At 46.7% G+C, this 16,332-nt stretch overlaps 2 protein-coding genes across 4 annotated transcripts in view; one reads left to right on the top strand and one right to left on the bottom strand.

Moving 5' to 3' along the window:
* LOC147526187 (ceramide transfer protein-like) overlaps positions 1–16,332 on the bottom strand; it is a 146,490-nt gene that overhangs the window by 47,743 nt on the left and 82,415 nt on the right. The gene's annotated exons all lie outside the window — the stretch shown is intronic.
* Positions 7,775–16,332, top strand: part of LOC147526190 (endogenous retrovirus group K member 8 Gag polyprotein-like) — a 52,095-nt gene continuing 43,537 nt past the window's right edge. Inside the window, exons 1-2 of the mRNA XM_086630298.1 lie at positions 7,775–8,020; positions 8,091–8,119. Coding sequence (XP_086486424.1) covers positions 7,775–8,020; positions 8,091–8,119 — 275 coding nt within the window. The remainder of the gene's footprint in view (positions 8,021–8,090; positions 8,120–16,332) is intronic.

The raw sequence follows: 16,332 nt of genomic DNA, 5'->3' as shown, positions 1-16,332 counted from the left end.
ACAGAGGGAGCACCCACCAACCATGGTCCCGGGCAAAACAGACTCGGCTTTCTCAAAGCAAAGCAATTTATTAACAGTTACTTAAAAGGACAAAAGGTAACAAAACCGGTTACTTGAGAGGATAAAAAGAAACAAACCCAGATCTTAAAAAACACCACCTTCCCCCCAGCTTTCCTTTTTCTTCCCAGCTCTACCTCCTCCCCCAGTGGCAAAGGGGGACAAGGAATGGGGGAGTGCAGGTCAGTTAATTCCATGCTGTTACTGCCGCTCCTTTCTTAAAGGAGTAGGAGTCCTTACACCATTTTCCCTTGCTCCAGTGGATCCCCTACTCACAAGGAAAAATCCACAAACTTCTCCAGCGTGAGTCCTACCCGTAGGATGCAATCCTTCCCCATTGGATTGCTCCGGTGCGGGCTTTTACCACAGTCTCGGATTCTTAGGGAGTTGTTGCCACTCTCTCCGGCATGGGTCATCCCACGGACTCTAGATGCGTCTCTGTCTTGTCATGCGTCCCATTCTCCACGACCATCCTCAGGCCCAGGCATCTCTTCTTCGACGTGGCTTCTCCACGGGCTGCGAGTGGGTCTCTGCTCCACCGAGTCCGTCCTGGCTGCAGGGGGGCCACTGCTGTCTCGCCACCGGTTGCAGGGGAAACTCAGCTCCGGCACACCTCGTCCCTTTCCATCTTCACTGACCCAGTGTCTGTGCGGCCATTTCTCTCAGATCTTAGTCCTCTCTGGGTGAACTTGGCCCAGTGGGCACCCCGGGAGCGGGGCACTCCCTGAGTTCCCCAGGCGGCTCCGCTGCGGCCATCCTCAGCAGGTGGCGCCGGCCTGGCACGGGCAGCTGCTCGGCTGGGAGCCGGGGAACGGGGGCAGTGCCCTCCTCCCTTCTCTCCTCACTGCCGGGCAAAGCATCTTTTCCGGTTCCTTTGTCCCAACTAAAATAGGGCAATTTGCAGAGGCATGGATTGGCTCAACCCCGAGGGGGATGGGAGTCCGATCTGGTGGCCAGAACCGGGTCTGACCCGGTTCCAAAACCAGGGAAGTCACAGGGATCAAATCCCCTCTCCTGCCACCAGAACCCCCACATCAAACCATCACACCAGCTCACAGCAGACACATGCAAGTAGTTTAATACAAACAATGAAAGCATGCATCATGCAAAGCCCCACCATTCTACTACCACAGAGAGCAGGTCACTGTCACATTTGTCTTGCAAAGCAGATTATCATTAATTATTCACTGCAGAAATACTCAATTACATTGAGAAGATGAATGTTGACACAAGCTGCTTCTGTTCATGCAATTTTTCATTTCCCAAAATTGGAAAAGCAGGTAGAATCCACATGATAGAAGTCAACAGTCTCTGCTTGAAAACAAAATAACTTGCAGAGGTTGTATCAATTCATAGCATCAAACACTAATGCTAAATTACTATGATCAGTATATAGATGCAGTTCTTTGAAATTCCATGCATACATGTATCTTCAAAGCTACACTCAAAACTGGCATTTGTTAGTACATTGCAACATCTTCGGCTTTCTAAGGGGGTGAATGAAATCCATTAATCCTTTCAAAATGCTTTTTCATTATGATAGACAATAGGAAAGAGTCACATGATCCAAAGCTTCATGTGATTCTTTACTGGAGCAGGTGCTGGTATCGGCAACAAAGCAGTACATTAGGAAAAATTGCTTTCAGTAAAATAGCTAAGTATTCGCAGAATCATATTGCAGATCTCCATTATGGCTCACATTGATCTGTCAGTTAAGGATTCCCTAAAGTGGGTAAATAATACTCTGGAGTAAAGCAAAGACTCACTGAAAAGCTCCTCCACTTTTTTAAAAAATAAATAATCAAATAAAGTAAATTATTCTTCTACATCTTAAAGGAATTATTTTAATTATGTCTCAATTTAGTGCCTGTCAAGCACTTCCATGTATGTTTCTCCACCAAAGCATATATTTTCAGGTAGCATTATAAATTATTTATTATTTTACATAACACAAGCAACAAGCAGCTCTTCCAAGACATACAGCTCACCCTAGGAGGTGATGAAACAGACATTAGGATACAGTGACTCTAATCATGCTATCTGCAGTATTTGTGAAAAATCCTACTAAAACATCTAAGAGATCAAACCACAATATCTTATAAAAAATGATAACGTAGAAAAAAGTAGAAACACAAAATGAAAGAGCTGGAAGGTACTATGAAAGACTTAGTGGAGACTAAGCTCTATTGAACACCTATGTTCCAAAGGTAATTTTTAAACTTGCTTAAGTTACAATTAAAGATCTTAAGTTACAATTAAAAATCTTGCTTAAAGATATAATTAACATGTGTATGTAGGTTTGATTTATCAATTGTCCTACAGGCTCTGACAATGGAAATTTAAGGTTTCAAAAGCGAGGTAGTTATCAGGAAGGCAGATACAGAAATTTCAGTCTAGGTAACAGCAGTTGAATGATGATTCCCCTGCCTACAGCCCTCCCAAGCACAGTGCAGGAGACTACTTAGAAAGCAAAAAAGCTTCTAACATGGCCTTTCTTTGCAACTGCAAGAACAGGTAAAGAAATGTAGACATCTTTTTCCTCCAACAGTGATAAATGTTGCAACTTCACAGTAAATAAGCATAATACATGCATAGGAGGAAAAAACAGGAATTCTGAGTTGAAAAATAAGCGTAAGACAGATGACAACTGAAAAATAGAGACTAAAGCAATACAGCACTAAGATTATCATAACTGCTACACTCGTTCAATCTAAATATCATCTTTTGGGTCTTTACTTCTCAAACACCATACACATTTTGTAAGTCACCATTTGTTGCCTGCAGACAATAAGCGACTTTAATAGTTGCATGAACTAGAGTGGTGCACAGGTTGATAAGCCCTGGAACCACATACTGCTTTCTAAAGAAAAAGAAAGGGCCAAGAAGTAGTACCAATAAGACAAAATACTGCAGAGAGAACGAAGGTTGACAAAGAGGCAACCAAAGGCAAATGACTGGCCTTTGATAATCTTTACCCACGTAGTTCACACCTATGTTTAATTACATGGATGTATACTGTTTTTCCATTAATTCTCTTAACTGTAAATGTGCACAGGAAAAATATTCACCAAATATAATTCAGCATCTTTAAATGCTGAGATTCCATGCAAGCTGAATAGGAAGAGTCAAGCACTACAGAAGGAGAATGAAGAACAGTCCCCATCTTTAAAAAGGGAAAAAAAGAAGACCCAGGGAACTACAGGCCAGTCAGTCTCACCTCTGTGCCTGGCAAGATCATGGAGCAGATCCTCCTGGAAACTATGCTAAGGCACATGGAAAATAAGGAGGTGATTTGGGACAGCCAATATGGCTCCAATAAGGGCAAATCATGCCTGACTAATTTGGTGGCCTTCTATGATGAGGTTACAGCATTGATGGATAGGGGAAGAGCAACTGACATCGTCTACCTGGACTTGTGCAAAGCATTTGACACTGTCCTGCACGACATCCTTGTCTCTAAACTGGAAAGACATGTATTTGATGGATAGACCACTCGATGGATAAGGAATTGGCTGGATGGTCGCACTCAAAGAGTTGTGGTCAACGGTTCAATGTCCACGTGGAGGCCAGTGATGAGTGGTGTTCCTCAGGGGTCAGTACTGGGACCAGTGCTATTTAACATCTTTGTTGGAGACATGGACAGTGGGATGGAGTGCACCCTCAGCAAGTTTGCAGACGACACCAAGCTGTGTGGTGTTGTGGACACGCTGGAGGGAAGAGGTGCCATCCAGAGGGACCTTGACAGGCTTGAGAGATGGGCCTCTGAGAACGTCATGAACAACATAAGAAGAATATGGATCTGTTATCCAACAATGAAGGGGTTAAAACTTTTGTAAGAATTTCATGAGGGGTTTAGCAGGCAGTTTGCACATACCTAAGGAATATAACAAGATGAGCATCCTTGAAGCTGCTGGGAGTGATTAGAAGGGAGACTTTATCAAAGAACTGTCTGCCCTTGAAGGGAACATCCCAGAAACTGCATAAACTTTGTTCTCATGTTTTTCTGAACTGTGAACATGCAGTGACTTGGGGAAAAGGTAATTCCTGCAGGAGGAGATCGCAACCACTGACTCATGGACCACCTACCCTAAACATAGCCCAGACCCAAAAGAAAGGGGCGGAGGAAGAGAATTGAGCATGCAAAGTAATTTACATGTAAAGCGAGAGAAAATTAACCAATTGTTTAAGAGAATAACAATGAAGATGTAACCATGTTATGAATATGCATGATCGTAGTGTATAACTAAGTTTCTGTCCAGAGGCCAGGTGTGCATGCCAGGAGGAGATATCCCCCATGCACCCGGCACCGCAATAAAGTAATGCTGCTTTCTAACACTGCAAAATGTGTTAGAGAGTTTCTGTCCCGATTTTCTGTGACAGATCTGTTGGAGCGAGTCCAGAGGAGGCCACGAAGATGATCAGAGGGCTGGAGCACCTCACCTATGAAGACAGGCTGAGAGATTTGGGGCTGTTCAGCCTGGAGAAGAGAAGGCTCCGGGGTGATCTTCCAGCACCTTCCAGTACTTAAAGGGGGCCTACAAGAAAGCTGGAGAGGGACTTTTTACAAGGGCGTGTAGTGATAGGACAAGGGGCAATGGATTTAAACTGAAAGAGGGGAGATTTAGATTAGACATAAGGAAGACATTCTTCACTGTGAGGGTGGTGAGGCACTGGCACAGGTTGCCTAGAGAAGTTGTGGATGCCCCATCCCTGGAGGTGTTCAAGGCCAGGTTGGATGAGGCTTTGGGCAACCTGGTGTAGTGGAGGGTTTCCCTGCCCATGGCAGGGGGGTTGGAACTAGATGGTCTTTGAAGTCCCTTCCAACCCGAACCATTCTATGATTCTAAGACACTGAGCAGGAGGACACTCATGAGCCCATAGAGAAAGTCCTGCTTCTCAGGCTCAGGAACCACTCTGGAAAAGTGTGATTTACAGAATAAAACTATTTTCTGAGCAAAGATGACAATAACTGCTTCCCTCTGTATACTGACTTAATAATAAATCTAAAGCAGCTTGTACCACTGGGACACCAGGCTAAAGCCAGACTGGCAGAGGGCTACATTTGTCCCTCCTGTGAATCTGGGCTGTCAGGTAAAATCTGCAAGAGCCACAGAAGAACCAGAAATCTCCATTCTGCTGTTAGACACTATCAGGAAAAGCACTGATGTTCTTCTGTCCTCAGCTATCAATGCGCTGAAGTACATCTACTGCAGTTAACCCTTATCTTGTCACTGCCACATACAGGAATAGATTTTTTTTCTCTCTACTCAATCCTCAGGCATTCACCTAGCCATCAGAATAGAAATCTATTAAAATATTGGCGTATCCAAAAGTATGCAATAGGTAGCAAGCACTGGAGCATAAAGTTGGAATTCAGTCAGTCACCGAAGGGAGCTGTGCCGGAGCTGGTCCAACTCGCTGCGGAGCAGCAGATCTTGGCGCACAGGGGCTTTTCCCGAAAAAGCCAGAAAATGCCAGGAAAGAGAAGAAACCTCCCATGAGCTGGGATCCCTTGTGGGAGACACTGACGTGGCCTGGGCGGTGCCAGAGCAACAGCGGTCACTCCCACCTCTACAAAAAACAGCCTGGGGAGTGCGAGCGACCAGGAGTGCTGCCAACAGAGCGGACAAACAGGCCATGGTGTGGCAATTTGCCTGGCAGTTTGTGAGGAAGGGCCCAGGGGAAGGGCGCAGTCAGGCTGCCAGCTTGAGAGGTGAGTTTAGCTGGTGGCTGTCACCCTCTCAGAAGGGGCTCAGCTATGGTGTTCACATGGCAGAAGGTGAAGTGCTCAGCACTCAGCAGAAGGGATGTGGCAGCGCAGACAGAGGGCTATTCGAAATTAGTCAGAGGTCTATTCCATACCATATGTATCATGCCCAGAGACTATATATTGCGGGAGTTCACCGAGGGAGGGGCTTTTTCACATCTTCGCAGATTGTAAATGGGCTGGGCTGTGCGGGGGTTCTGGCTTCCCGGTTCTGCGGTCAGCATGGTGAGCATTGGTACCACTCCTTTTGCACTGCTCTCTTTTTATCAATATTGTTGTTGTTATTACTCTTTTCTCGTCGTTTTGCACTGTTCTATTAAACTGTCCTTACCCCAACCCATGTGTTTTACTCTATTTCTGCTGATTTTTTCCTCCCATCCCTCGGAGGGGGAGGAGTGAGCAAGCGGCGGCGTGGTTACTCAGCTACTGGCTGGGCTAAATCATGACACCTCTCCTTACCCACCTCGCCTTTCCAGGTGCCTCTGCACAACAGGTATGAAGCTCTGGAGGTGGAAGGTCCATCCATGGATGACGTGGCTGATGGTCCATCCATGGATGACGTGGCTGATGGTCCATCTGCACTGGAGGTGTTGCCAGGGTCAGAGAGGACTACCCATTGTATCACAACCACCTCCACAAAGAAGAAAAGAAGGGTAATAGTTGTAGGCGACTCCCACCTGAGGGGAACAGAAGGACCAATATGCCGGGCTGACCCTCCTCTTAAGGAAGTCTACTGCCTCCCTGGAGCCCAAGTTAAAGACATGACTAGGAAACTTCCTAGCCTGGTACAGCCCTCAGACTACTACCCATTATTGCTCTTCCATGTGGGAAGTGATGAGGCTGAAACGCGGAGTCCAAGGACGATCAAGAGATTTCAGGGCCCTGGGACAGCTGGTAAGGAGATCTGGGGCACAGGTTATCTTTTCTTCTCTCCTTCCAGTTGCGAGCAGTGACACTGGAAGAAGCAGATGTGTCCAGTCTATTAACAGCGGCTCCATGGCTGGTGTCATCGCCACAATTTTGGCTTTTTTGACAATGAGATGGGCCACATGGCACCAGCCTTACTGGCACCGGATGGGATTCACCTTTCTCAAAGGCGAACAAAGGTCTTAGTGTGGAATCATACACACAATTACAGTTGGGGTTTGACCTTGATGATTTAAGCCTGTGTTCTTGACGAAGTTGGGAAACACCGATAAAGAGGAAGAATGCTGATAAAAAGGAAAAGGGAGTGTGAGAAGCTGGCATGGGGAGTGTGAGAAGCTGACATTCAGCTTAGCAGATAGAAAATAATGCTTTTTTACGCATAGCCAATAGTAAAGCTAAAACAGGCACGTGCACTACTGGTTGTAACTAAGCAAAGGGCGCGTGGACACATCGTGGCTGGAAAAATAATCTATAAAAGCTGCTTGTAAATTGTAATAAAGGTCTCTGGTATCACATCTACGGAGTCCGTGCGTTAACCCGCCACAAATGGCGCCCGAACAGGGACCTGATATTCAAGTCGACTGAAGGGCCTTTGAGTTGCGGTGTGTGAGCGAACGACGGCGGAGCCTGGCTGGACGAATTGGTGGTCAAGAGCTGAACGGTCCGGAACGAAATTAACAGCGGGATATGAGAGCTGAAGAGTCTGGACCAGTGACTCCTGCGGGGAGGCAGGTGCGCAGCCAGGGACGATGGGGTCTTCCATATCGGGAGACACGAAGAAATAGGAACCGAAAGAGAAAAGAAAGAGGAAACAAAAGAGAAAAAGCGACAACTACCTCAACAGGAGGAGATAAGTGACTAGGAATGATGGGAAGCACGGCTTTAACAGAACATAAGTCTGTATTTAAGGTGTTGACAAAAGTGCTAGAGAAACAGAATGGCACTGTCAACAGCACTGACTTGATAAAATTCCTGGCTTGGGTATCGGCCCATGTACCGGAGGCAAACTCTTCAAATATATATATGACAAGGAGTTGGGACACTACAGATGTTAAACTTTGGGATGCAGCCACCCGTGGGGACTCCGCTGCACAGCGACAGCTGACAGCCTGGCGCGCTGTGTTCGAGGCGTTGAAGGGCGCGGCGGGAGAGAGTGGGGGCGAGGGGGCGTCGGCATCCGCCTCCCCCCGCGGCACCGGCAGCGCCAGCAGCCCCGATGGCACCGGCAGCCCCCACAGCGCCGGCAGCCCCGGTCCCGCCTCCCTCACGGCCCCACCGGCAGAGGAACTGTGTGGAGCTGCCGGCCTGGAAAAGTCATCATCGAATCCTTTTGATCCAGGGCCCCGAAAGAGAGCCAGACTTATTTCCCCCTCCCGCCCCTTCCAACGATGTTGATATATCGGCACGCCCGCCAGCCGCGCCGCTCACCGCGCCCGGCGGCGCCCCGCGAACGCCGCTGCCGCCGCCGGCCGGGACCAAGGGCGCGGCGTCTGCCTCGGCGCTGCCGCTCGTGTGCGGGAGTGAACCGCGGCTGGAGGGGACGGAGACGCGCTGCGTGCCCCGCTGTGCCGGTTCTGTTGCAGCTGATGGTCCCCCTCGGCGGGAGGGGTCGGCGGCGGTCACAGAGCGCGAGCGGCCGGAGCCGCGGCGGCAACAACAACAACAAGGAGGGCGGCCGTTACAGGGAGGCTGGGTCGTCGTCCCCACCCCGCCCCCCCGGCTGGCTGAGGCGAGGGAGGGCTGACCCCCCCCGCCGCCGCTGCCGCCTCCCCCACCCCCCAGCCCCCGGCCCCGCCGTAGGCCGCACCTGGAGAGCGGCCGCTTCGCCGCTGCCCGTGGCCCAGGTTTCACCAAGAGGCAGCACATCCAACACTTATAACTTGCATCATCTCGATCGGCATCGCGGGAAATAACTAATCCTCTTATGTTCCAGCAATTTCAACAGTTAATATCAGTGTTGCAAAACCGTAAACATGCATATTCCATTGTACATCTGCGAGCGCACACCACGCTGCCAGGGCCTATAGCAGAAGGGAACAGGCGAGCTGAGCCTCTCGAGTGCAGCTCTGGTACCGAACTCATTAATGCAGGCACAAATCTCGCATGACTGCTACCATCAGAATGCTAATGCCATTAGGTGACAATTTGGCTCAATCGTACAATTGTGTAGTAGCTGTCAAAATATGATCATGCCACCAATGGATGGTGTTAATCCTCATGGTTTACGCTTGCAGAAGCTTTGGCATACACCTCTTATCAGACACACATATTTTTGTCATCATGAGGTATTGAGCATGTTACTGGTATTCTTTACAATCCTACTGGGCAAGCCATCATAAAACGTGCACATGGTACTTTGGAAAATATGCTTTTAAAACAAGAAGGGGGAATGATAGGGAAATCTCCCAACGAAAGAATAGCTAAAGCCTTATAGGTGTTAAATTTCTTAAATCAATGAAAAGATGATCTAGCTCCAATGGCTAAACATTTTGGGATGGATAAAATGTCACACATCAGTCAAGATCAGGCACAGGCAGGGTTACAGCAAGTGGCTTTCCAACAACTGACTGAATTGGCTAAGAAAGCATTAAGACGTGTCCCTGATCTCGGGACAGGGGAGGTTTCCTTTGCTTCCATTCGGCAGGGAGCACAGGAACCTTATGAGCATTTCCTTGATCAGCTGCAAACGACAGTTCACAGAAAAATAGGAAATCCACCTACTGCAGAAGTGTTGTTATTCCAGCTGGCGATTGAAAACGCTAATGCAGACTGCCAGCGAGCTCTTGATCCTATTAGAAATCGGGCAAAACCAATTGCAGATTTAATAAAGGCGTGTCACAATGTGGGCTCGGAACACTATAAAGCAGAGGTATTGGCAGCGAAATGTTTCAATCAACAGTAATCACTGACACGTTGGTGCATTTAATTCCTACTGGTGTCTTTGGTCCTATACCACAAGGATTATGTGCAGTATTGCTGGGACGATCATCCACCACGAAATCAGGATTGTTTGTACTCCCAAGGGTAATTGAAGCTGAGAAAAAAAGAAAAAAAAAAAAATCATGCCATAGACTCCCTCACCACCATGCACTATTCCAGCTGGAGAAAGAATAGTCCAATTGCTTTTGATGCCTCGAAGCACCATATCACCTCCATCATGTAACATAGCAGTATAGGAGCATTTGGTAGTACAGGCTGTCCTGGTTTTAGCTGGGACAGTGTTAGCTCTTCTTTTTAGCAGCTAGAAGAGCTCCGTGTTTTGGTTTTACTCAGAGGCTCGCTCTGAGAAGAATGTTGATAGCAAGCTGATGTTTGTGGTTGGACGTGAAACTCCAAGGACTTTTCAGTGTGCCGGAGTGCAGAAGCACGGCAGGATAAGGGGGGAGCATAGCCAGGACAAGGGGGCCACGATTCCTCTTGTGATTTGTGGTGGAACTTAAGACTGAGGGCCAAACTGGCCAATTAGTATTCCATATCATGCAGCGTCATGCCCAGTATAAAAGCGAGGGTCAGACGGAAAGAAGGGGTTTTTGCACTTTGGCTCTTTTGCTGCTTTTGCTGCTTTTGCTCTTTTGCGCTTGCTGCGCTTTTGCTCTATTGCCTTTTTTTTCCCTCTCTCTTCCAGTACTCCCACTCTCGGAGTACTATCTCTCTCTCTGCCCCTCTCTATTTCGGGGCCTCGTGTTCGTCCGGGATTGCAGCTTCGGGACGAGACGGGCTTCGCATACGAGGGGGTGGTGAGCACCTACACTGTGTATTAAATCATCTGTATTAAATTGTTTTTATCTCAACCCACAGGTTTCCCGTTTATCCTTTAATTCTCTCCCTCATTCCTGGGGGTGGGGGAGGGGGAGTGACCAGCTGTGTGTGAGATTCGTCCTAACCCACAACACAGGCCAACCAAAAAAATTTTGGACACGGAAAGTCACAGCTGTACAGCCTCTTTTAACAGTAATCATTAATGGGAAGGCTTTTTCTGGCCTAGTTGACACAGGGGCTGATGTATCTATAGTGAAAAAATCTGACTGGCCGCGCTCTTGGCCTCCGATACAAGCCCTGGCAGCTGTGATCAGAGTAGGTGGAACACAGATCCCACAGCAGAGTGCACAGACCTTGTTAGTGATAGGCCCAGGTAACAAACAAGCTATTTTGAAACCATATGTTTTTGTTGTCCCATGTACATTATGAGGTCGGGATTTGTTGAATCAGTGGAATGTGAGGCTAATCACAAACTTTTAGCACAGGTCACTGATGTCCATCCCTGACTCAAGCTGGACTGGTTGACTGGCAAGCCAGTCTGGGTCGATCAGTGGCTACTAAAAGGTGAGCGGCTGGAGTGGGCTCAAAAATTAGTCGATGAACAGCTCAAATTAGGACATATAGTTCCCTCCACTAGCCCATGGAATACTCCAATATTTGTTATCCCAAAGAAATCAGGAAAATGGAGATTTATGTTAAAAGATTTAAGAGCTATTAATGCAATCATTTCACCAATGGGTGCATTACAACTGGGTGTACCAAATCCTACTATGATTCCAGAATGTTAGCATTTGATGGTGATTGATTTAAAAGACTGGGTTTTTTTTACCTTTTTAATTTCTTTTTATTTATTTACACCCTAACGATTGTCCTAGATTTGCCTTTTCAGTTCCAGTGCTTAACAATGAACGACCCACGCAACAATATCATCGGATTGATATATATATCATCAGTCGTGGCAATCTGGTGAAGTTCCCAATGACTGGAAAAGCGGATACATAGCCCCCATCTTTAAAAAGGAGAAAAAAGAAGACCCAGGGAACTACAGGCCAGTCAGTCTCACCTCTGTGCCCAGCAAGATCATGGAGCAGATCCTCCTGGCGACTATGCTAAGGCACATAGAAAACAAGGTGATTGGTGACAGCCAACATGGCTTCACTAAGGGCAAATCCTGCCTGACTAATTTGGTGGCCTCCTATGATGAGGTTACAGCATTGATGGATAGGGGAAGAGCAAGTGACATTGTCTACCTAGACTTATCCAAAGCATTTGATACTATCCCACACGACATCCTTATCTCTAAACTGGAAAGACGTGGTTTTGATGGATGGACTACTCGATGGACAAGAAATTGGCTGGATGGTCGCTCTCAAAGAGTTGTGGTCAACGGTTCAATGTGACGTGGAGGCCAGTGACGAGTGGTGTTCCTCAGGGGTCAGTACTGGGGCCAGTGCTATTTAACATCTTTGTCAGCGACATGGACAGTGGGATTGAGTGCACCCTCAGCAAGTTTGCAGATGACACCAAGTTGTGTGGTGTTGTGGACACGCTGGAGGGAAGGGATGCCATCCAGAGGGACCTTGGCAGGCTGGAGAGATGGGCCTGTGAGAACCTCATGAAGTTCAACAAGGCCAAGTGCAAGGTCCTGCACGTGGGTCAGGGCAATCCCAAGCACAAGTACAGGCTGGGCGGAGAATGGATTGAGAGCAGCCCTGAGGAGAAGGACTTGGGAGTGCTGGTGGATGAGAAGCTCAACATGAGCTGGCAATGTGCACTGGCAGCCCAGAAAGCCAACTGTATCCTGGGCTGTATCAAAAGGAGCGTGGCCAGCAGGTCGAGGGAAGTGATTCTGCCCCTCTACTCTGCTCTCATGAGACCCCACCTGGAATACTGTGTTCAGCTCTGGAGTCCCCAACACAAGAAGGACATGGAGCTACTGGAACGAGTCCAGAGGAGGGCCACGAAGATGATCCGAGGGCTGGAGCACCTCTGCTATGAAGACAGGCTGAGAGAGTTGGGGCTGTTGAGCCTGGAGAAGAGAAGGCTCCGGGGTGATCTTATAGCAGCTTTCCAGTACCTAAAGGGGGCCTACAGGAAAGCTGGAGAGGGACTTTTTCCAAGGGTGTGTAGTGATAGGACAAGGGGCAATGGATTTAAACTGAAAGAGGGCAGATTTAGGTTAGATATAAGAAAGAAATTCTTTACATTGAGGGTGGTGAGGTACTGGAACAGGTTGCCCAGAGAAGTTGTAGATGCCCCATCCCTGGAGGTGTTCAAGGCCAGGTTGGATGAGGCTTTGGGCAACCTGGTGTAGTGGAGGATTTCCCTGCCCGTGGCAGGGGGGTTGGAACGAGATGATCTTTGAGGTCCCTTCCAACCCAAACCATTCTATGATTCTATGATTCTATGATTGTTATTATTTGGTATATTACGCGTGTGAAAGTTGCTTGTATATATGCTTTGTGTGTTTTTTCCAGTCAGAAGGTGTATGGATTCCACCCATAGCTACTGGAAGGAAAAGAATTGACTGGTATCAAATTAATAACAAAGAATTACAAACTCGACTTAGTTGTGAGTACAGAACTTTGGAAAAGGAAGCTGGGAGGGTTGCCGTTGAACAACATGTTGCGATCCGCAAAAGCTGCTGTTGGCCAGCAGAGCACATACCTGGCAGCCTTATTGCACACACTGGCCATGCGTGCAGCAACGCTGTGTCAGTGCTCTGTTTCATAGACTGTTGAGGGTATAAAAGAGATGACTCAGAGCGGAGTGGAAGGAGGCCACAGAGCACACTTTGTGGATAAACAGGGGACGCCCTGAAGGTGCCGTGCCTGCCTCCCTTATCCACGATGATCCTGCTGATTGACACCCTCCTGCTCAGCGGAATCTTGGGCATAGTCGAGATGGTAATGTTAACCAACAACAAAGGGGTTAAAGTTTTGTGTAACAGTTTCATGAAGGGTTCAGTCGGCAGTAGGTGATTTACACATACCTAAAGAAACTAACAAGACGTCCATCCTTGAAGCTGTCAGCAGTGATTAAAACAGAGACTCTTTATCAAGAACTGTCTGTCCTTGGAGGGAACATCCCAGAAACTGCAGAAACTGCATAAACTTTGTTCTCATGTTTTTCTAAACTGTGAACATGCAGTGACTTGGGGGAAAAGGTAATTCCGGCAGGGGGAGATCGCGACCACCGACTCACGGACCACCTACCCTAATTACACCCCAGACCCAAAAGAAAGGGGCGGAGGAGGAAAACTGAGCATGCAAAGTAATTTACATGAAAAGCAAGAGAAAATTAACCAATTGTTTAAGAATATGTAAATATGTTATGAATTATGCATGATTGTAGTGTATAACTAATTTTCTGTCCAGAAGCCGGTGTGCACGCTAGGAGGAGAAATCCCCCATGCACCCAGCGCTGCAATAAAGAATACCTGCTTTCTAAAACTCCAAAACAAGTCTTGGAAAGTTCAGTTTCCTTTTCAGGTATCAGATTTGGTGACCCAGATGGGACCCTCTCTGTTCGGCTGCAGGACCCGCTGAGAACAGGACTCCCTTGGGCACCCCCGGTGATATCCCTGGAGGGACTCCTCGCCTCAATCGGATCGCTGCGGAAACAGACAAGGACCATCTTCCATCTCAGAAAAGGTATTCTTTTTGATTCTTTTGGGTTGAGGACCGGTCCATTAAGGTAGCTCTCTGTAAGCCGTACGCAAGATAGCGTATACTGGGCAGCTAGCGTCTCAAAGGTATACTTTGGTTATGGGAGCGATTACAATTGTGGGTTCCAGTCCCACTCGGGGTAGCTCTCCGTAAGCTGAGACTTGCGCAGGACAGCGTATACCGGGCAGCCAGTGCCTTAAAGGTATACTTTGGTTACAGTTGTGGGTTCCAGTCCCACCAAAGGCGCCTTAAAAACACTTAAGTGACTACAATTGTGGGTTCCAGTCCCACCGGAAACCATCTGGAAGCTGAAATATTAATGATTGAATTCTATGTGTTTGTTTGTGTGATTTTAAGAGTTGTATTAATTGTTTGTATGGTTGGATTTTTTTTGTGGTTGTAGTTGTAAAACTTGTTTTTGTTCTCTGTGTGTGTGTGACTGAGACGTACTTTTAGTACAAAGTGAGTGCGGAGTCTTGATCCACGGTTCTGTCCTCCTGCGAGGGAAACAGCCGGAGATAGACGAAGTGATTGAAAATAAGAGTGAACGTGTTATTTTAATGATAATTGGTTATATCTAGGAGGCATAATTTTAATTCTAGTTGTTTGTTTGGTAACAACAGGACTGAGATAATAATAATCCAGTAAATAATGGGTAACCAACCGAGCGGGGACATTTTATAAAAGAGTCCGTTAGGATGTGTCTTGGAAAGATATTGGGGGTCCCCCAGTAGAAAACATAAATTAGAAAACTTTAGTCAAATACTGTAATTGGTGGTGGCTGTTATATAAATTGGAAGATGAGGAAAAATGGCTGAATAATAATATCTATAATATATAATACTTATAATGGAATTGTAATACTTTATTGCAATTGATGCTGTTTCTCAGAAGTAATTATAAATGGGATGAGGTGGTATATGCTGATATTTTTTTCACTTTAAGAAATCATCCTGAGTGGCAAAAGGAATGTGCTATAAATTTGCAGCCCCCTCCCCACCCTGTTTTGGCATTGGTTTAAATTAATACTTAAGATTCGGACTAGAAAGATACATATGTAATGTTAAATGCAATGACTGAAACTGAGAAACAGTTAATTCTAAGAAAAGCCCAAACTGATGTGCAGGTGCAAATTACAGCCGGAACGCTGGCAGGGGGAGTCGATCCGTGTGTTCCCCTGACTGACTCGCATTGGGATCCGCATGATAATACAGACTATCGCACATTAAAGCAATATCAAAATTGGATAAAATTTGGATTAGAAAACACGATCCCAAAGGCTGTAAATTGGTCAGCACTCTATGCTGTAAAGCAAGGGCAAACCGAAACCCCCACGGAATTCTTAGACAGATTACGATTGGCAATGCATAAATATACTACTTTAGACCCCTCATCTGAAATAGGGCAGCAACAATTGGTATCGTTGGTTTTGGGCCAGTCATCAGAAGATATTAGAAGAAAACTCCAAAAACTAAAAGAGTCTGAAGTGCGGGATTTAGAAAAATTAATTGAAGAAACACGGAGGGTGTACAGGAACAGAGAAAGCAATGAAAGGAGAAAATTAAGTAGAGCATTAGCCACAGCAACAATCTCGGCATTACAACAACAAAGTGCAGGACCCCAAGGATCCCCTGGAGGCAGAGGCAGAGGAGGGCCTCCCCGGGGATCTCGAGGGGGTTTCCAAACAACATTTAGTGTGCCTACTGTGGAAAACAAGGGCATTGGAGAAAGCAATGCCCTAAATTAAAGCCTGAGGTGGTTGCTGAAGCTAAATGACGGGGACCTGGGGAATCTACCCTGGTAAAGCCACTGATTAAATTAAAGCTAGGGAACCAGAATGAGGAGGTAGAATTTTTAATAGATATGGGTGCATCATATTCTGTATTAAATCAAAAACTAACACCTGTAGATCATGATTTTGTAACTGTAATAAGAGCCACTGGCCAGCAGAAAAAGGCTTTCTTTTTACAGCCAATTAAATTTTAGATTGGAAAACAAGTAGGGATTCACCAATTCCTTTATTTACCAGAATCTCTGGAACCTTTACTTGGACGGGACCTATTAGAGCAATTGGAAGCACAAATAATTTTTGAAAAGGGTGAGGTAGAATTCAAAGTAAAAGATGATCAATTAATTGAAGTCTTAAGTTTGGCT

The sequence above is a fragment of the Tauraco erythrolophus genome, chromosome W, assembly GCF_009769465.1.
Source record: "Tauraco erythrolophus isolate bTauEry1 chromosome W, bTauEry1.pri, whole genome shotgun sequence".
Taxonomy (NCBI): domain Eukaryota; kingdom Metazoa; phylum Chordata; class Aves; order Musophagiformes; family Musophagidae; genus Tauraco; species Tauraco erythrolophus.
This window is presented reverse-complemented; position numbering and strand designations above follow the sequence as displayed.